General features: G+C 38.7%; 1 protein-coding gene across 1 annotated transcript in view; it reads left to right on the top strand.

Moving 5' to 3' along the window:
- Positions 1-23031, top strand: part of LOC126299549 (succinyl-CoA:3-ketoacid coenzyme A transferase 1, mitochondrial) — a 75411-nt gene that overhangs the window by 24406 nt on the left and 27974 nt on the right. The window contains exons 2-4 of the mRNA XM_049991543.1: positions 1053-1161; positions 8406-8632; positions 10994-11250. Coding sequence (XP_049847500.1) covers positions 1053-1161; positions 8406-8632; positions 10994-11250 — 593 coding nt within the window. The remainder of the gene's footprint in view (positions 1-1052; positions 1162-8405; positions 8633-10993; positions 11251-23031) is intronic.

The following is a 23031-nucleotide window of genomic DNA, read 5'->3' on the forward strand; positions in this document are numbered from 1 at the left end:
CTAATTGCATGTTCCAAGGGTCACATAGAGTGATAAGGTGTAATGATGTTGAACTAGTTAGTTTACATAGTCTAAAGTTAAATGGTATTCAAATATTGTGTCATTTTTAGCACATTAAGCATCAGATGAAAATTCGTCCTATTGATCTACATAACATGCATATGAAGCTCTGCAACCTCCAGCTGCAGAGGTCAGTCAGGCTGTGAATAGAACAGAAAGCTGCACAGAAGGGTGCTGAGCAAAACGTGACCTAGACACAGTACACTGAACTGGCAATATTTGTATATAGGAACAGATTCCAGGAATGAATGGATTAGTCTGTAGATTGTCAGTGCTGCTCTTACAACTGTTAATGAAATAATGAAGGTATGACAAATTGATCTCGTGGTACAAACATGTCTGATAACACTCTTACTCTTGTGCTGCCTTTGCACTTGGGACTCTAAAGATGGAAATAATTCCAAAATGTGTCATTGTACGATCAATATAGTCATTGTTCACCTGCTGTATGACTCTTTATGTGACTTAACGAGCTTAATGACAGATCTATGCATAACTGTTAATGAAGCTGTGTTCTAAAGCATTCAGAGCAGCACACTTCAGTGAGGTGCTAAATATTTAGAGATAGCCAAAGATTGCTTTCAGAATCTGCTCTGAAGACAATGTGCATTATGTGAAATACTCACTGACAGTTGTAATGTATTTACTTTATTGTTGCTGATTACTCACTGTATATAACTAGTAGATTTTCAGTTGTTTGAGTGCTAAATCTTGTTTTGTGTGTGTGCTAACTTAATCACGCACTTTAGAGAGAATTGCTTGTGCAATGTGCACTAGATCATCATTTGTACTCTCCAATTTATGTATGAAAAATAGTGAAGTGTGGTTGAAAAACTAAATTTTTTGAACATATTGTCAATTTGTAATTCACAATCAGTGAATAGAATTTGTTAAGGAAATTAAATGGCATAACATTAAGCTGTTTTAATATATCAATTTCCAAGATAGAACTAGAGGTAACTATATGAAATGTACAATTTATTCTGTTGCAGCTATTATCTCGTTCACTGTCTGCTAAAGCATCTGGGTCAAGTAAAATATATGCTAGTGCTGGAGAAGCTGTGAAGGACATTCCAGATGGAGCTAAAATTTTAGTTGGAGGTAATGTATTCTCTCTCTCTATCTCTATCTCTATCTATCTATCTATCTATCTGAGCACTGGCTCACCTAGCCATTTTTAAGCGGACCTGCAGCTTAGCAAAGTGAACCATATTGCAGATTGACTTTTCATGTATACAAAACACTGTCATTTATAACTTAATTAATGTGATAGTTAAAATCCTACCTATAGATTTTTAGTCTGACACTTATTTGCTGTCACAAAGTTACTGCGTAACATTGAAGATTTTTATTGTGCAAGATTTGTTTTAATGTATCAGTCACGTTGACCAGGTTGGTATGCAGAGGTAGACTCCATGGCATTACTTAAAATTATTTGTTTAAGTAGTATTATTCCTGGTCTCCTGGTGCATAAATGATTTGAGCATTGGGATTACTCCTATGGGATCAAATAACTGTAAGTAGTAATGCCACCAATTTGACTTGATGATTTTATGATGTAGAAGAACTCTTAGATAGCTCGCCACATTCAGTGCTTACTTGTTTTGATAATTTTTGTGTCTTGCCACAGCTACATGATAACTCCCACATTGCTATGAATGAATACTAAAAACTCTACTATGTGGTGGTGAGTTACCAGGTTCACTGAAGCAGATAATGGGAACATAAAAATTCTGTTGCCATGAAAGGTGAATTGTTGCACTCGTTACAGAAAACTTTTATTTATCACAATTACAGTGTTCCACATCTGTAATAGAGATATGATTTAACTCGGATTCAATGGTTCACTCGCTTTGCTCTTGACTGTGTTAAGTCACATATTCATTATTCATTCAGGAACTCTCACACCGTTGTGTGTGACTGAAGGTATCAGATAGAATTGCCCTCAAGGCAGTGGAAATTCTATTCTTGCTTCTGTAAGTCTGTAGCCAGTGTGAAACACAGTGTGTTTTTCACTTGGTTGAGTTATACCATCTGCAATATGAAACATGTATTAATCAAAAACTGGAAAATCTGGACTGGAGTAATGACAGTTTTATGAAAAGGATAGGTTACTACTCACCATGTAGCGGAGATGTTGGGTCACAGATAGGCACATCGAAAAGACTGTTAAACAAGTAAGCTTTCAGTAAAAAGGCATCATTCCAAATTAGACATGTACGTACATACATACATACATACTCAAAAAAAATGCAGCTCACACACACATGACCTCTGTGTCTGGCTGCCAAGGTCAGACTGGTCTATCTTTTACATGCATGCATTAATGTTAATAGTGAAACTGGTAGCAGTGAGATATTATGAAAAACTTCTAAACAAGAGGGTCAGAGTGCAAAAAATCGTTTTTAGAGTTAAAAAAATCATTAAAAACTATTACAACATAAATAAGTGAAAAGCTATTATGTATATTGATAACGAACACATCAGTCTCTGACATAGGTGGGAACTGAACTGAAGGAAGGTTGTCCACACACTGCGAATAATTTGTATTTTCCACCTTACAGATATCTTCAGGTCAAGGTACTATCTTTGGTTACCCCATACTACTCTCCCATTGGCTGTCTCAACTTTGATACATTGCCAACATCTGATCTCTATAGCACATCACTACAGCATATGGACACCTTGCAGTGCAGTTTCACCTTAGTGTGCTTGTTGCATTGAAAATATTCAGAGTTGAAACTGGTTTATAAAATGTCCCTCTTTTTGCCTCTCCACATGCAACAGTAAAAGATGTCATCCTTTAATGGTGTAAATTGTACAGTTAGCAGAACCAAAAATTGTGGAAAGGATTTCATTGATGACATTGTAAATATAGGAAACATAAGATATCTTATTGCTAATTGGACAAGTTTTCGTGTGTCGTAAGCAGGAATGGCAAGGTGTGACAAACATTTAAGAATAGATGGGAAGAGCGTTTGCTCATGGTTTTGAGGTTCACTGGACGTAAGGCTTCTCTTCTGTACTCTGTATATTGCTGATAACAAATTTTGAGCCAGCAAATTGGTGCTTTCTTTTCCAGTGTATTGGGCCTCAACCATTTAAAGTGAATAACATTAGTTTAACAGTCTATTGCTATTGTATTTGTTGACACCTCCAAGAAATTCATGCAAGAGAAGAAATTAAAATATAGAGGTGCTATATAATATTTAAATATAATTATTCCAGAGAAAGTAGGTAATTTACATTATGTATTTAACCTGATCTGATTGAGGCCATCAGGCCTCTTGCATCAGATCAGGGTTTCACAGGAGATGTGTTGTCTTAGTGTAGACCAGCTTAGTGTATGGTCATGAAACCTGCAGAGTTATTTTGAGAAACTGGTTTCTTGGAAAAAAAAATTTCACTGCTTCTGAGCAGCTCATAGGATAAGTGTTTGGAACAACGATGATAATGTAGACATATGTGTATGGGAATAATGGCATCAGAGACAAGTGGATATCTGGAATACAATTAGTCTGTTAAGCTTGCACACTGATAAAGAGCCCATTGACCTGAAATAATTGCTAAAGTAATCAGAATAGCTAAGCAAAAAATGGATACAAATGTAAGTGCTTCTGTGAGACTGCAGAGAAAACGTTTCTGCAATTGAAAGCAGTTGGCATTGGCATTCTTCTGGTGTGGACTTCCTAAGGAAAAAGTGTGCATTTCTCCAGTTTTAATGTTGGCAATACTTTGTTGGTTGCATATCAGAGAATTTAATGTAGTTCATGTGCCTCTAAGTACAATCAAAAGTAATTAGAGCAGAGATGCATGGACCACAGGCTGCATCCAGCCCACCATTGATCTGATTGTGGCCAGCACAAGACATTCATTCTTGTATTATTATTATTATTATTATTATTATTATTATTATTATTATAAATTATTATTATTATTATAAATTATTATCTTCATTTTCATTTTATGCACGTCTTTCATTCCCTCCCAAAATGGAGAGAGCAATATCTTGTAGAACTTTGTTCTTTTGAGCCCAGTTTACCTAGCATTGGGGCAGAGGCATTTTAACTGGAATAACAACTTGTCTTGTGGCTAGATATTTCTGATCTTGCAGTTCTTACGTAGTAACAATAAGGAGTTCGCAGCCTGTGATACTGGCAAGTCTTTACACCCCTGCATTATGATCTGTTTTGTTGCCATGAATTTGTCACAGATTTCATTGTGATTTTCAATATCACACAATAATTATTTTAACATTTTTCATGAGCAATTTAATGTATCATAATCATGAGGTAAATGTAGTATACATGCAAACAAAGTTGACACTCGGCATGGTGTCTGATGAGAGTGGCTGTATATGGGAAATGTCTTAGTGGTTGCTCCCAACAGCCAGATAGTTATCATTAGATTGTAATGATCATAGTTTAAGGCTGGATACAATGGGGCAAAACAAACCTCGCTCACCACCTACATGACTGTGAGGACAGTATGTTTGTGGGGGTGATGGGGGGAGATAAGCAACAATGTGGAGTAGGATATTCATGAGGAAAGGAAAATAGCAAGAGGAAAAACTATGATGGAAGGGAATTGGGAATGAGGTGACCAAGGATGGACAGAGGATGTGCTAAGGAGATGGTTACCATCTGTGCAAGTCAGTGAAACTGGTACTGTGGAATAGAGTCCAAATGGCAAGCATGTTTAAGCTAGCCATTGAAGTCTGTGTTTTGATGTGTAAAATTTTCAGCAATTGGACTGTAGAGCTTGCAATTGGCTACAGTAGGCATTGGCCTGTCGTGCAGGTGGACAGCTGGTAAATTGTCATACCTACATAAAATTGCAGATAGTAGTAACAACATAGATGGCAGGTGATGTAACTGCTTTCACATTTTGTCATACTTTCAGATATTGCACATAGAAAGTGATGTGCTTCTTGGGAATAGGGAGGGTTGCACCATAATGGAGTAACCAGCAGAAGTACCAGTGGAGCTCTATTTGCAGAGTTCTTTAGACAAATAAGGTGTGGCTGTTATAAAGTTGTCATTGTGAGTAGGAAAATGAATTTAGGGGACAGATTTTGGATTGAACCTAATTTTTTTATGAGTTGTTGTATACTGTACTGTACTATACTTCTGAAATGGAATCATGGTGACAAGGTTAGTAAATTAAATATATCAGAAAGCTGCCAGAAACTCTCAGCCATATAATTGCTATAGCTAAAGAACACATTTGTGAACTCCTTGCCAGCAGGAAGGATATTAAGCCAGAAATTATTTTCAAGTTGTTAATTACTGTTCGCCCTCTGACTGTGATGTTGAAATCACTGGGAAGGAATTTGCTAAGGCAAAATGAAGACAGTTTGGAGGGGCAAATTTCTGGAGAGTTAGACGGAGGCTGCAAGAAAAGAGAGGAGGTCACAGTTGGAGGGATATTTATTGTGGATAAAACAAGGTTTTAAAGTTTATTTTGGACAGTCTTTGGGCAATAGATGAGTGGCAAAGAAACGTTTCCGTTGAAGAGAGCAAATAAAGGAAATCAGTTCCTTGACCAGGTCCACATGGTTAAACCTGGATTTGGGGGCTAAAGGTGAGTCTCTTTGAGATTTACACAGGGCTTAGAGATTTTTAGGTGGTAAGATGATGACAATCTGTCAGGAAAGGGTATTTGGAAGTTGTGCTTTTGCAAGAAGTATCTACAGCTACAGCGATACTCTACAAACCACCATGAAGTGCATTGCAGAGGGTATGTTCCATTGTGCCAGTAATTATGGTCTCTTTCTGTTCCATTTACTTATGGAGTGCAGGAAGAATGATACAAGGAAAGCTTCTGAGGCAGAGCGGATCAGCAAGGCAGGGTATGGTGTTACAATGGATTGAAGGGAGGGGTGTGTGGGAGAAAAAGAGTTCTTATGGCGGGTAGTGGTTTTACCTGATAGGAACAGAATATAATGGTAGCACAGGAAATTAGTTGTTCTGCTGTCCAGAACATAAACACCCACTAGTAAATCTCCTATCTGTTTCATCTCAAGAAGTTCCTACATTATGGATACCACACTATTGGGAAGCTGGAGCTATGTACATATGCTGATAATCTCACATGAGGTTTTACAGACAACATCTAGTACAGGTAGTTCATAAAGATATCTACTACAAAGTTTCTGCTCATCCTTAGAATTAGATTATAGTTTTCGTTCCATAGACCCAAAAATGAGATGAGTTTCGCGGGTGTGGAACAAGTCGGGAAGTATAACATAAAAAACATAAAACATTTCAATATAATACTCACTTTCCTGATCACTAGTCAGGAGATTGTCAAAATATGTGAATATATGATGGTAAACTGGAACTGCTAATATTTACAGGATTAATACACTGTCGGAATGAAACACTGTTATGCACTTTCAGTAGATTTATCGTCGTCATCTCAGCCTTTTCTCACATCATGTGGGGTCGACGTTGCTTTGCTGTATCCTTCTCTTCCATAAATACCTATCCATTGTCTTTTCTCTGAGCCATCCTTTCTCCCGTAGATCCCCTGCTACCTTGTCTTACCATCTCAGTATTGGTCTTCCTCTTCCCCTTGATCCTTTGATTTCTAGGTCTTCAACTCTTCTCCCCACGTAGTACTCCCGTCTTCTCTGCACATGTCCATACCACCTTAGCCTACTTCCTTGGATCTCCTTCCCTGTGGGCCCTACTTTCACTGTTCCCGTGATGTACTCATTCCTTACTCCCTGCCGGTCCGGGGGTTTGAATAGGCCTGTGGTATTCCTGCCTGTCGTACGAGGCAGGAAGGAGTTTCACACGTTTTGGCCTTAATGTGATGAGCTCCTGTAGGGTTTGACCTCCATTCTTCAAAATTTTCCTGAAGAGCAAGCCAATTGGGGAAAGGCGCCTTACAAGGTGCATTGTGTCCATCGTGCATTGAGATCCTTAGCCCACTTTCTCGTCGTCGCATTGCAGTCCTGCCCATTCTCCATCTTTTGGGTGAGGACACCTTCCTGGGTGTGTTTTCCTCCATGTACTATGCAGTGTCGATTTCCGCGTCAACGATGACCATGGTCTGCCTTGCATCTGATATCGAGCACGGCAGCCAGTACCTTTTCCAGCCTTTTCTCACTCATTTTCCACCCATTTACTCTCCTGATCTTGCACCTCATAGTTCATTCCCTTGCAAGATCTGTACCGTACACCCACCCATGCAGCCCACTTCAGTCCTGTCACAGGCATTTCCTATGCAGTAAAAGTGTAATTAAGTATGGCAGCAGCCACATCTTCTGTAATGTGCATTATAGTGAAAGTTGTCCTGGTTTTGAACTGTTGTGCACGGCAATATCAGCCACCACTGGTAGCGAATGAAATTCCGTCTCCTTCTGGGCACCTTGCCCTGAGTAACAAAAACCAGGGTTAAATGGTCTTCTCCATAGGTCACTGTGGCTTACTTCAGTGGTGATATAATGTAATTCATTGTTTACTACAGTAACACACAATTGACTCTTACGTAAACTGAAGGCGGGAAAGGAAGGGGAAGGAACTAATGATATCAGCTGCATGGAGACCTTGTGCGGCTGCATGAATGAACATTGCCAAATTTTATCTAATCACATACTTGACCACCTAGTTGATGCACATTATAATTTCACTGATTTTTGACAGTTGCTTAAACATCCTTACTATTTGGATCCTGCCTCCCTCCCCTTTCCTGGCCAGCTACAACTTCTCTGAAATGCACAGAGTGAAACTGTCCTTCCAGCAAAAACTCCATTCTCACAATCCCCCTTGCTTAAACCTATGTCAGTTCCCATGTGCTATATTCCAATCCCTGTCTGTTACTCTGTCAGTTCTTGCTATATCCCATGCCAATTCTCTCCTGTCCAAAATATTTTACTCCTCTTTCCTCTCCTTCCCATCCCGTTCCTCACATCTCCCTTCCTCCTGAGCATTTTTTAAATTGCTACTCATATTAATCTGTGTTATCCTACTGTTCAGCATTGCCATTGGTGGTCCTGTCCCCTCTCCTGCCTTCCAGTGCTACTGTGCCTCTTCCTTTCCTTTGTGGCTTCTCCCCTACGCTGGTGGTTCACTCCTTTGTCTCCTCCACCTGCTACCAGCTGTCTGTGTTCTGAGAACATCATACCAACTGTCATTGTTACTTAGACTCCAGACCAAATGCAAATAATACAAAATCATGCACAAACCTAATGTTTTGATAGTTTGCTAGTATTTGAATTTTCGCGCAAGTGTCTTATTGATCCATATGTAATAATGAGACATAGTGAACAGAACTACTTTTTAATTTAAGCAAAACATTTTTCCAATCATATTACACTGGGTTTTCCATTGTTCAAGGTTTTGGACTCTGTGGAATACCGGAAAATTTAATATCTGCATTACTGGAGACAGGCGTGAAAGATCTGACCGTTATAAGCAATAATGCTGGAGTAGATAATTTTGGCTTGGGGCTGCTGTTAAAAGAACATAGAATTCGGCGTATTATAGCGTCCTATGTTGGTGAAAATGCAGAATTTGAAAGGCAGTATCTTGCTGGTGAATTGGAAGTTGAACTTACACCTCAGGTGAGCAAGAATGTTAAGAGTGTATGCTGCATACTGATGAGTAACTATTCTATTACAATTACTAGTATATTTATAGTCTTCGAATACAGTTTCTACCATAATCTTATTTTTTTCATGTATGATACACTGTATTAATATGTACCAGCCATGAATGTGTGTGTTTCTCAAACTTACTCCTCACATTAAATAACTAAATCTATTATTCGAATGTTTTGTGAACCCATATCTAGACTGGGTGGCACACCAGCCCCTGTTGTTAGTCAGCAGTGGGGATTCGATCTTGGAGCAGTGTGCCTCCCTGTGTCCCAGAAGCTGGTGCTTCAATGCATGTGACTATCTGGATGGGTTACTTCAATTAGTATTACTGCTGAAAAGATTGCAAGTGCAAGATAAACTTCTTAATTTTTAAAATTTTTTGTCAAGTATTAAATATCCTCACTAGCAGATGGAAGTGATTTTTAGATGGAAGTGATGTATTTCAAATATTGTGATAAATGAGAAGGGGTAAAATTGCTGTTTGGACTAGTAGTTTATAATGTTAAGAACAATAAATTGTTGGTGGCAGTAGTTTGAAGAACAGATGAAATTTTAACAAACTTGTGCCCCAGAACTGGTAACAGTTGTTTGTATAAATATATAGAGGGTTATAAGTAATTCTGTCTTTGATATTCAATGGCTGTAGATTACCTGTTCTTGAAAACATGTACATAAAGATTATAGCGTATTTCATTGAACTGGAAAAATATTCAAGAAGTTAGGAAAACTGTCTTTCTCATTTAAATATAAACAGCATATGTTTTAATGTATTTAGATATAAACAATGTTATTCAGATTTATTTTATTTTCATTAATTGATCTCTGGAATGGTTACACACATTTGGATTCTGCTGACTTCATGTCTGATGTTTGGTGTAGTTTAGTCACTTAACATCAGCTGTGTATGTAGATAAACAATTCATATCCCATGGCAGGATCTATCTGTTCCTTGTCCTGAAAACTGTTGACTCTAGACAAATGTACAAAGCAAGGAGACATCTTGATTGAGAAAGTGGTCTCATTTGGGAGTCATTTGTTTCAAATTCGTGTATGGTCACCCTAATTTATGTTTTCTGCAGTTTTCCCAAATCACTTCAAGTGAATACAGGGGCAATTCCTCAGAACAAGTTATGATGAATTTTGTATAAGGTAACTGCCCCAGCTGAGCTCATGCACCATCTCTGATGATTAGGGATCTTAAGAATTCACAATGCAGTAAGCATCACAGTGTAATGTACATTGTTTATTGTTGTGACCCTTTCCCCATAATGTTCCAGTACTGGACCTTGTGCATCCCAAAAAACCGTAGGCATCGGTTTTCCTGTGGACTGTAGGGTCTTGAACTTTTTCTTGCACGGCGAATTTGGATGTTTCCATTCCTTACTCTCCAGCTCCTAATGATGGATCCTTGTTTCATCACCAGCAATGACCCTAAGAAGTTGTCCCCTTCATTACCATAACAATACAAATGTTTTTTGCAGATGTCCAAGCGCATTTGTTTATGCAACTGTGAGAGTTTTTTTGGGACCCATCTTGCGCAAACTTTATAAAACCCAAGTGTGTTGTAGATGATTTCATAAGCAGAATCGTGACTAATTTGCAGACAATCTGTCACTTCGTCAATAGTTAATTGTCTATCTAAGAGAATCCTTTCACGTGAACACTCAATGGTTTCTTCATTTGTCGCGGTAAACGGTCGTCCAGCTCCTTCATCGAGCACAACACTTGTGCAACAATTTCGGAATTTTTCAACCCATTTGTAGACACTCCGTTGTGGCTAAACACTGTTCCCATACTGCACCGAAAGTCTTCAGTGAATTTGGGCCGCTGATACACCTTCTGGTCACAAAAAGCAGATCACTGAACATTGCTCTTCTTTGGTGCAAATAAACAACTGAGTAGCCTTGGTTAACAGTGTGGCAGTGATAATGGAACTAGCCTAGCAGCTTGAAACTTGCAAAGATATAATAACAAATAAATAAAGCATGCATTATCAATGTAAAACAACAGTACTACCAAAATAAACAAAATATAACTAAATTGCGGATAGTAATTGACTTACCCTCGTAACTGAAAGAAGTGTTGTGGATGTTGTTCAGTTAAAAAGTGAAAAGCACAGCACACAGTTATTTGGTCTTTGTGTATTTCATTGTTGTTTTCTGTTTAAGCAGCTTATTTAAGACTTAGCTGCAGTATTCAGGAAGATATACTCCTAGAAGGAACAAACAAACAAATTTGAGCTCTCTATCATTTGCTCTTATTAATGTCATCATAGTGGAACTGTCAGGTGTAAACATAAAATAACATTAGCTTTTGTATTTTCAGGGAACTCTTGCAGAACGTATCAGAGCTGGAGGAGCTGGCATACCAGCCTTTTACACACCCACTGCTTATGGGACATTAGTCCATGAAGGAGGTGCTCCTATTAAATACTCATCTTCTGGGAAAGTGGAAATAGCAAGCAAAAAGAGAGCATCTGCATCTTTTGATGGGAAAAATTATATTTTAGAAGAGGCAATAACTGGTGACTATGCAATTGTAAAGGCCTGGAAAGCTGACCCTGTTGGAAATCTAATATTTAGGTATACATATGTTTTATAACCATTCCACATTCATAATACGTGTTCATTTTTGCATCTTGATCATCATGGGGCCCTTAAAAATGACAGGACACGCATTATTTACAAGTTCAATTCAATTAATATGATTGCACACCTGTCATTTGTTTAACGAATTTAGCAACAGATGGCAAATGTTTCCATGCATTTAGATAAGTTAACTGAGATTTTACAACCAGATGTTTCCAGACAGTTTTGAGAGACACCAAAATATCCTACTCTTAAGATTGATGACAGCTGATATATATGTTTAAAAGTTTAATGATTCTAAGGTGTCAAACTGTGTGATACCATTTTAGATGTAAAATAGTAAACAAGAGAAGTCCAATAAAAGTGCATTTATTAACATATTGCAATATGAATTTTTGTGTAATAAGACTTGTTGTTGTCTTCAGTCCTGAGACTGTTTTGATGCAGCTCTCCATGCTGCTCTATCCTGTGCAAGCTGCTTCATCTCCCAGTACCTACTGCAACCTACATCCTTCTGAATCTGCTTAGTGTAGTCATCTCTTGGTCTCCCTCTACAATTTTTACCCTCCACACTGCCCTCCAATACTAAATTTGTGATCCCTTGATGCCTCAGATCATGTCCTACCAACCGATCCCTTCTTCTGGTCAAGTTGTGCCACAAATTTCTGTTCTCCCCAATCCTATTCAATACTTCCTCATTAGCTATGTGATCTACCCATCTGATCTTCAGCATTCTTCTGTAGCACCACATTTCGAAAGCTTCTGTTCTCTTCTTGTCCAAACTATTTATCGTTCATGTTTCACTTCCATACATGGCTACACTCCATACAAATACTTTCACAAAAGACTTCCTGACACTTAGATCTATGCTCGATGTTAACAAATTTTTCTTCTTCAGAAACGCTTTCCTTGCCATTGCCAGTCTACATTTTATATCCTCTCTACTTCAACCATCATCAGTTATTTTGCTCCCCAAATAGCAAAACTCCTTTACTACTTTAAGTGTCTCATTTCCTAATGTAATTCCCTCAACATTACCCGACTTAATTCTACTACATTCCATTATCCTCGTTTTGCTTTTGTTGATGTTCATCTTATATCCTCCTTTCAAGACACTGTTCATTCCGTTCAACTGCTCTTCCAAGTCCTTTGCTGCCTCTGACAGAATTACAATGTCATCAGCGAACCTCAAAGTTTTTATTTCTTCTCCGTGGATTTTAATACCTACTCCAAATTTTTCTTTTGTTTCCTTTACTGCTTGCTGAATATACAGATTGAATAACATCGGGGAAAGGCTACAACCCTGTCTTACTCCCTTCCCAACCACTGCTTCCCTTTCATGTCCCTAGACTCTTATAACTGCCATCTGGTTTCTGTACAAATTGTAAATTGCCTATCGCTCCCTGTATTTTACCCCTGCCACCTTTAGAATTTTAAAGAGAGTATTCCAGTCAACATTGTCAAAAGCTTTCTCTGAGTCTACAAATGCTAGAAACGTAGGTTTGCCTTTCCTTAATCTTTCTTCTAAGATAAGGTGTAGGGCCAGTATTGCCTCACGTGTTCCAGTATTTCTACGGAATCCAAACTGATCTTCCCCGAGGTCGGCTTCTACTAGTTTTTCCATTCGTCTGTAAAGAATTCGCGTTAGTATTTTGCAGCTGTGGCTCATTAAACTGGTAGTTCAGTAATTTTCACATCTGTCAACACCTGCTTTCTTTGGGATTGGAATTATTACATTCTTCTTGAAGTCTGAGGGTATTTCGCCTGTTTCATACATCTTGCTCACCAGATGGTAGAGTTTTGTCAGGACTGGCTCTCCCAAGGCCGTCAGTAGTTCCAATGGAATGTTGTGTACTCCGGGGGCCTTGTTTCGACTCGGGTCTTTCAGTGCTCTGTCAAACTCTTCACGCAGTATCATATCTCCCATTTCATTTTCATCTACATCCTCTTCCATTTCCATAATACTGTTCTCAAGTACACCGCCCTTGTATAGACCCTCTATATACTCCTTCCACCTTTCTGCTTTCCCTTCTTTGCTTAGAACTGGGTTTCCATCTGAGTTCTTGATGTTCATACAAGTGGTTCTCTTATCTCCGAAGGTTTCTTTAATTTTCCTGTAGGCAGTATCTATCTTACCCCCTAGTGAGATAAGCCTCTACATCCTTAAAATTGTCCTCTAGCCATCCCTGCTTAGCCATTTTGCATTTCCTGTCGATCTCATTTTTGAGACATTTGTATTCCTTTTTGCCTGCTTCATTTACTGCATTTTTATATTTTCTCCTTTCATCAATTAAATTCAATATTTTTTCTGTTACCCAAGGATTTCTACTAGCCCTTGTCTTTTTACCTACTGGGTCCTCTGCTGCCTTCACTACTTCATCCCTCAAAGCTACCCATTCTTCTTCTACTGTATTTCTTTCCCCCATTCCTGTCAATTGTTCCCTTACGCTCTCCCTGAATCTCTGTACAACCTCTGGTTCTTTCAGTTTATCCATGACCCATCTCTTTAAATCCCCACCTTTTTGCAGTTTCTTCAGTTTTAATCTACAGGTCATAACCAATAGATTGTGGTCAGTCCACTTCTGCCCCTGGAAATGTCTTACAATTTAAAACCTGGTTCCTAAATCTCTGTCTTACCATTATATGATCTATCTGATACCTTTTAGTATCTCCAGGGTTCTTCCATGTATACAACCTTCTTTCATGATTCTTAAACCAAGACTTAAGGTTTCATAATATCTCAGAGGTAATACTTAAAAAAAAAAAAAAACCACAAAGAAAAAGATATTGTCAATTTTAGCTGCAATTATTTAGTGCTAGATGGAATAGTGTTAAAGTTTAGATTTTGCATAAAAATACCATTGAAACAATGAATCTATAGTATATTTGTACAGGTAGTCGATAGTAATGTTCTTGCATTTTACGTTTTCCTGGTTTTTACATTCATTTTTGTCGGTCCCAACAGAAGTCCTATTCACTGAATACAATGCTTTTCCATCATTAACAATTCCATATTTAAAAAAATTTATGCGTTTTGTGCTTTCCTTTACATTATCACGACCTTTAACATTGATTTTCATACAAATTTCTGCAAAAAGGAAGTCCTATTCCTGCTCAGTCAGCCTTGGAACAAAGCATAACATGCAGACTATGCAAAAGGTTATTGATCATGTAACATAGTGTTCGTGCAGTAAGCAAGATTTACATTATCGGTGTGTTGTGTCACCGCAGTCTTTACTATAGGGTCTCAGTGTCTAGAAGGGTGGGCAAGTATGCCGAGTTGCTTTGTGATGATCATAAGGCAGTGGCCGAGAGCTAACACACACGAATGCTCATTTCCTTCATTGTTATGATCGTGTCTAATGGTGTAAATAAAACACAGACGCTAAAGTCTTTCATGAAACCACATAAAAAAGATATTAATGTTCTAATGTGAGACATATATATTGATTAAAACACTAAAATTGGCAGACTCCATAAACACAGAAGAATAGGCACGGAATCTGCAGCTTGTTGCCGACAAGGAGGTCACTCATCTCAGGGATGTCCTGGGTGACAAAAAAAAAGGGTGGAAATTTTAGTCATGTTAAAGAGCATCATGAGTAGGAACGTTTATGTCTGACATCAGGTTGAACCAACCTAAGACTGCGTGCCTAGTACGGATTAGCGTATTTCACATGGAAGCAACAATAATTTGTGAAGCCCCATTGTAGAGACAGCCATCTTCAAAAGTGGTGTTTATTTGTGTAGATGACTGTGGAGTTAAATTAAAGCTGTTGTAACATAACACAGAGCAGAATGAAGGTTGCTGCTAGAGTAATTGCCATCAGATCATTTAAGTTGTCACAGCTGAAAACAGAATACAGTAGACAGCAGATGTTCCGAATCGTGCCAACATGTCGCGAAAAGAACTAGGCAAAAACGTTTTCTTGCGTTAAAAGATAAAAATGGTTATTGGATATTTAATTAAGAATTCTGAAACAAAATCCTCCGTTAGATTGAACTTCATTAACAGTAGTCAGTAAAATTTGAATTCTGCCTTTGTCATATAGTGAGTACGTCTCTGAATGCGCACACGCACTTGTGTAAGAGTCACATTCTGTAGTAACTTGAATCAGTGCCTACGAGTAAACTGGTTAGAAAAGATGAACAGTATTTCTTTGGAAGAAAAAATGATGCTTCTACAATGTGTAGATTTGCATGTTGGGTCACGAGTTCAATTAGCGGAGAACCTAAGGCTTTTCAATTCTGGCCTGAACATGATTTTAAAAAACGAGCCCAGCAGTCTGGTTCTACGGCAAAAAAAGCATACAGACATTTGGCCATCAGTTTGATTCTTTGGGTAAACTCGTAGCACAGTGGTGGCAGGGTTAGTGAAGTTACCCAGAGAATAAGTTTTGACACTGGCAGGAATAGTTACAGAACTAGTGATGACAAGACTGTTTGTTAGAATGAGGAAGGAGAAGAAATGGGGACTCACACAAGTTATGAAAGAATATGATGATTCCAAATTTATATAAAAATTTCGTAATACTACTTTTCGATCTTGTTTCAGAAGCTAGAGAGTATGAATGAAATGTGAAACTATTTCCTAACATAAAACCTTTTGCTTGTAGTAGGACTAATAGGCAATTGATATTGGTACTTTGTGAATTATATTGTGTTGTGTTACAAAAATGACCATTTGTGCCAAAACAGTCTTGTTTATTTGGTGTGTGTGATAATTGCTGCAATATTAAGTTTTTGTACTATAAGACAACAACATTTCGTTTTTTCATGTAGCAAAGCATTGATGAACTTTGATGAGGTAATAGATTCTTTCCCAGAAAGGAAAGTATGCCACATAAAGGTGTGGCAAGATTAGAGGAAAAAAAAAAAAAAAAAAAAAAAAAAAAAAAAAAAAAAAAAAAAAAAAAAAATTTCTGGGATTTAAGTATTGGAGAAATGTGTACTGTCTTGCTTGTTTCTTGTCTTTACTGGTTTTATGTATCCTATATTTAATTTTATGTTGCACAAAACAGCAAGTTATTAGCTAATAGGCAGTAAAGACTGCAAATTTTCGTAAGAGTTCGTGTTCTGCTCGTTACAAATAATCCCATCCAGTATTAATTGTGAGTTTTAAGTGGGGTAGGATTTCAAACCAGCCGACTGGGAGCAGGAGAGGCACAACAGGACATTTTAATTTCCACTGTCCTGAATGTAGGTAGACGGCATCCATTACAAAATATTATATGTCTGAATTTCACAGAGCGAAATACAGACACATGTGATGGAAAAATGCTGTGTGAAGAGGCGTGGCACTGCACTTTGGCAGACTTAATACCAAATAACATGTCTTAGGTGCCCTTGAACGCATATGTTTTATGTATCAGAATCTTCAGAACGATGTGCGTTACAAAATGAAGTTTTTTTGGAGTCCTACCTCAAACGCTCGAGGGAGGGGGAGCGCCACTATCTATTATTGCCCCAGTTGGGAAATATCGTAGATCCAGACCTGATGTACAGAGTAACCTTGAGTTGTAGTGGGGAGGTGGTAGTCTCCACGTGGCCCATGTTTATGTTAAGTGATTTTGCTGTTTCCCCCTTCATTTATTGCTATCACGTCAAATGGAAGCAAAACAGGTTTCTCTGGCTGGGAGCTATCAAGTGAATTAAAATATATTCACATAATTACAGAAGGCTAAAATATGTTATTAGTTTCAGATTTTATTTTATTACCACCTTCCTGACAGTCAAGTGTTAATCTCCACGCAGAACAGGGAAGTTATTTTTGTTGGTTTGTTAAAGAAATTTGGCTTTCATTAATCTTTTCTGCTGAGGCAGTCAATTTATTTGAAACGAAGGGTTTAATCCCACACTATTGGCTAGCTTCAACTGTTTGCTGCATTTCTAGTGCATGTTTTCATCTTATAGCACATATGGCATAATGCCATAATAAAGAACCAAACATGAGATAACACAGTACTGGTACTCCAAGAAAATTTACATCCCAAAAACCACATTGAAAAGCTTAATATCAGGTCGAGGCCTACTGCTCTGGGAATCTGGATATACGAATGTGCACTTTAAATGAGCACGTTTCAGTATGGTTCACAAAATTCTGATACTCTTGAAGTATCCTCTGATGTCTTGTTTCTTTTATGACATAATGTAAGATCTTTTAAAGTTTAACACGTACAAACTTACAGGCTTCCTACGTCATCACAGCTGCACAAGTGTGGTGGCACCTGTTATCTTACGCTCTCTGGCAACTGCTGAAACGAACCTATTTTTAACACATTGCAGGAAAATATTGTGAATGATGGTTTGAAAAGCATTACTTTAAAAGTAAATTTCCTTTTACGCAAGTTTATCTCTGAGCGAGACTGTACGATGAATTTCTTAAATCAGAGAGCATTTGACTCTGATTTAAAAATAAACTCTTTGATGATGAGCCATTTAGATGAATTTCGAGCCCAGAAGATCAGACATTAATGGGGTTATTGAAAGTTTACTGGCGCATTTGTGTGATGTATCTTAAAGTGTAATACGCGCATAAAAGACTAACATTATATGTGAAAGCTTTGCTTCTCTTGCAGTGTTTTAATCTTAGAGACCAATAAAGTATGTGAAAGCTTTGCTTTTCGTGTAGCAACTCTATGTATATTAATTTAAACCATTAACTCTTCATGTTTGTGTGTTAACGCTACTTAACTGTGATGTTGCTATTGGCTGACTACATCATGTGACCTAAGCTCTGAATATCCGCTGGCGAGATCACGTGACATGAGTTTACAAAAGCACATCGCTATCTCAATTTCAATGCTTCGGAAAGTAACATGTGGTGTTTGGTGGAATTCGAATTTATACTTTGATAATACGAAAATATGCACTGTACATGTTGCTGTACATCAAAGATCTTTCCAAAATGTGTATTTTCCCGTGAGTTTCATTTTCTAAAGCGCTTGGAAATTCTATGCCAATGTATAAAACCCTAACCGTTAAAAGGATTGATAAGTTATACAGTTCCGAGAGAACATGAAATCCAGGAGAAATCTGGGAATTTTTTCTTGTCCATGTGTATACCCTGGTCTGGGAAGTTTGAGAATCTGGTGTAATATGAGACTTATTAGACTGACAGGATAGTTGCTACTCACCTTACACACACACACACACACACACACACACACACACACACACACACACACACACACGACCATAGTCTAGCTGCCAAAGGCAGACTGCAAGCAGTAGCGCATGATGGGTGGTGGGGGTAAGGAGGAGGCTGGGGAGGGGAAGGGGGTGGGTGGGTGGGTGGAAAGAAGGCTGGTTGGATGGGGTTGGTGGACAGTAAAATGCTGCTTGCAGTAGCATACAGAGACAAGGTGGGGATAGGGTAGGACAGCTATGTGCAATTGGGAGGTTAGATGGATGGCAAGGGGGGGGGGGGGGGGAGGCAGTGGAAAAGCATTGTTGGAATAGAGGGCTTGTAGTGCTGGAATTGAACAGGGAAGGGGATAGGTGAGTAAAGGACAATGACTAATGAAAGCTGAAACGAGAAGGGTTATGGGAATGTAGGATTTATTGTAGGGAGAGTTGCCATCTGTGCAATTCAGAGAAGCTGGTGTAGGTGGGACAGATCTAGATGGGTAAGGTTGAGAAGCAGTCATTGAAATGAAGAGTGTTGTTGGCAGCGTGCTCAGCAACTGGGTGGTCTACATCTACATCTACATGACTACTCTGCAATTCACATTTAAGTGCTTGGCAGAGGGTTCAGCGAACCACAATCATACTATCTCTCTACTATTCCACTCCCGAACAGCGAGCGGGAAAAACGAACACCTAAACCTTTCTGTTCGAGCTCCGATTTCTCTTATTTTATTTTGGTGATCATTCCTACCTATGTAGGTTGGGCTCAACAAAATATTTTCGCATTCGGAAGAGAAAGTTGGTGACTGAAATTTCGTAAAAAGGTCTCGCCACGACGAAAAACGTCTATGCTGTAATGACTTCCATCCCAACTTGTGTATCATATCTGCCACACTCTCGCCCCTATAACGTGATAATACAAAACGAGCTGCCACTGCGCAGCAATATTCTAACAGAGGACGAACGAGTGTAGTGTAAGCTGTCTCTTTAATGGACTTGTTGCATCTTCTAAGTGTCCTGCCAATGAAACGCAACCTTTGGCTCGCCTTCCCGACAATGTTATCTATGTGATCCTTCCAACTGAAGTTGTTCGTAATTTTAACTCCCAGGTACTTAGTTGAATTGACAGCCTTGAGAATTGTACTATTTATTGAGTAATTGAATTCCAACGGATTTCTTTTGGAACTCATGTGGATCATCTCACACTTTTCGTTATTTAGCGTCAACTGCCACCTGACACACCATACAGCAATCTTTTCTAAATCGCTTTGCAACTGATACTGGTCTTCGGATGACCTTACTAGATGGTAAATTACAGCATCATCTGCGAACAATCTAAGAGAACTGCTCAGATTGTCACCCAGGTCATTTATATAGATCAGGAACAGCAGAGGTCCCAGGACGCTTCCCTGGGGAACACCTGATATCACTTCAGTTTTACTCGATGATTTGCCGTCTATTACTACGAACTGCGACCTTCCTGACAGGAAATCACGAATCCAGTCGCACAACTGAGACTATACCCCATAGCTCCGCAGCTTGATTAGAAGTCGCTTGTGAGGAACGGTGTCAAAAGCTTTCCAGAAATCTAGAAATACGGAATCAACTTGAGATCCCCTGTCGATAGTGGCCATTACTTCATGCGAATAAAGAGCTAGCTGTTTCTTGGCCACAGTTTGTCAGTGGCCATTCATGCAGACCAAAGGCCTGTTAGTTGTCATGCCCATGTAGACTGCAGCACAGTTATTGCATCTTAGCTTGTAGATCACATGACTGGTTTCACAGGTAGAGATAGGTATTGCTTGTGACCAAACTGGTGTAGGTGGTGGTTGGAGGATGTATGGGACAGGTCTTGCATGTAGGTCTGTTACAGGGATATGAGCCATGAGGCAAGGGGGTTGGAAACAGGGTTTGTGTAGGGATGGACAAGGTTTGGCGAGTGGCAGAATACCACTGTGGGAGGAGTGGAAAGGATAAGGGTAGGCTATTCCTCATTTCAGGTCAGAGTGAGAGGTAGTCGAAACCCTGGCAGAGAATGTGATTCAGTTGTTCCAGTCCTGGGTGGTTCTGAATCATGAAGAGAATGCTCCTCTGAAATCTGACAGGGGGTCATTGGAAGGCAGTGGTTGACGGAGAGATAAGGCACGGGAGATCTGCTTTTCTACAAAGTTGGCAGGGTAATCTCAGTAAGACCCTTGATGTGTTTCAAGAGAGGCTGCTCGTCACCACAGATGCGACAGCCATGTTCGGCTAAGCTGTATGGAAGGGACCTCTTGGGAATGTGTGGCAGCTGTCGAAGTGGAGGTATTGCTGGTGGTTAGTAAGTTTGATATGTATGGAGGTACTGATGAAAAATATGTTCACGTGTGTTGACAGCACTATTGAAACTATTATTCATTGGTCTTCTAGCTATCCAACAGAACTAAATTGTATAAGGCCAGTGAAAGAAACAATGTGGTGTGTATCTAACTGCAAGTATCATCTCAAAAAATTATCAAAATGTCCCTAAGTTTTCGTTATTAATAATTATTCTGGGGAGGCAACTTTTAATTAAGCTGTTTGTAACTCGAGTAATAGTGTTCACAGCCGCTGCACACAATACTACTACTTATAAATGAGGGTATCAAAATAAATTCAAGGTAAATTTCTGCCCACATCTTGTAAACAATCACATACTACATTATATTAGATAATTTGGACCAATTTAACATCTATCAAGATTCCTTCCCCCCCCCCCCCCCTCTCTCTCTCTCTCTCTCTCTCTCTCTCTCTCTCTCTCTCACACTCACACACACACACACACACACACACACACACACACACCTTAAACATATTTTCATTTAAGAGGTAATAAACTTACCACAAAACATGTAAATGTACAATACACTTAGGTGCAATATGACAATTCTTAGATTATTTTGGCCATTCGTCATCAAAGAGAAATCGGTTCTCAACTCTTATATAAATTGATCACATTACTGCACTGAAAATGATCAGAAGTTTTATTCACCTGGTCAGTTTGAGGTTTAATATGTATTCTTTATGAACAGTTCAGTATATGGAGAGGTTATTTCAGGTATTTGTAACAGTTTCACCAATAACTAGTTCACAATTGTCTTTATTTTTCTGGAGAGATTAGTACAGAAATGAAACAAAAGGTTTATGTAAGACTTACAGTAAAGAATATTATCACACTAATTATCAAAACAAAACATTATACTTCTGGTTCAGAGCGCCACAGGTGTCAAATCCGTGCCAGACGGCATGGAACTCGATGACCATTAGAGGTCTGCAGCAGTCGTGCTGTAAGCCATGGCTGCGCATGCTCCTGGCCCCGAGTCTAACGTGAGGGCACCACTGTGGAGCACATGGTCCCAGCGGCCAATAGCGATATACCCTGTCATGTATTTAAGAGGCTGCATCTCACTAAGTGAGGCTGTCTGGTATCCGCGTTGATTCAGTTGACATCTCGCTTACAGACATCGTGTTTATGTTACGGGTGCGAACTCCCCGTTTATGAGTGAGCTTTGTTTAGGTTTGTTGAAGTTGTCTCTTGTGACCCTGTTGCCTAATACTTTATTGCTGTTCTTGGTGTCTTGCTCAGTTGTCTGTCATTGTGCTTGTGCTTCCATTCCCGATTGTCCGTCTGTCTTGTTCGTTCGCAGGCCGTCCCCCTTTGGTCCCGCCTTGTTTTCGTTAGTGGCAACCCCACGACAGGAACTGTTGTGGTTACAAAGGCATTGACTGAGAGCATCACATATGTGCAAGATCGAGATAAGTTGTTGACCGTTTTGTGCTTACAAGGAGAGGTCCCTAGCAGTGAGTTAGACTTTCTGAAATCACCTGTACAGTGATGTAGGTTAGGGTCCCATGTGCCAAACCGTGCAGCCATTCACCCTGATGGGTCCGTATTTGCAAGTAATCAAAATTTCGTGTGATGCTCTAAAACTTTAGATGAGCACCATGTAACAAATTGGTTGTGCAGGGTGCAATTGCTCGGTTTTTCTTCCTGTCAATCTTTTTCCATGTGGAATCTTTGTTGATTTGATTTTATGTATTTTTATGTATTAACTTCGATTTAATTTCGTCAGTTTTAGCATCTATATTTTTGTCCACGTTACTACCTTCATTATATCCAATCCTGATTTTGCATGAATTTTGTTTTATTTATAATCTAATTTTACTTTTAAATCTGTATCTGTAATACTTTGTCTGTAGTGCAATAAGAATTTGTTTAAAATGTTTGTATGACAATTGCCATCCAAAATATTTTTATTACAAATAGATTATTTTGTCTTTAGTTTTTTGACTGATACATCAGCAGTTCTAAATGTTTAAACATTATGGTGGCTAAATAAAAATAATTTAATTCACATGCTCATGTATTCAAAGTGGAAAAAGAATAATAGGAAGGAAATGAGGAGCAATTAAAGCAGTTACCTGGTGATTAAAATGATGTGACAAAGGAATAAAAATTAAAAATATAGGTTTAACCCAGTTAATTGAATAAAAATAATTACCAAAGCCATTCCAGTAGACTTAAAAATAAAAGATGAGATTTTAACCCACAACCTCTTGCATGTGCAGCTTGTACATTAACCATTACACTGCACAATCAGTCTGTTGCATTTCCTCGTTATGAAAACT

This window comes from Schistocerca gregaria, chromosome X (genome assembly GCF_023897955.1).
Source record: "Schistocerca gregaria isolate iqSchGreg1 chromosome X, iqSchGreg1.2, whole genome shotgun sequence".
NCBI lineage: Eukaryota > Metazoa > Arthropoda > Insecta > Orthoptera > Acrididae > Schistocerca > Schistocerca gregaria.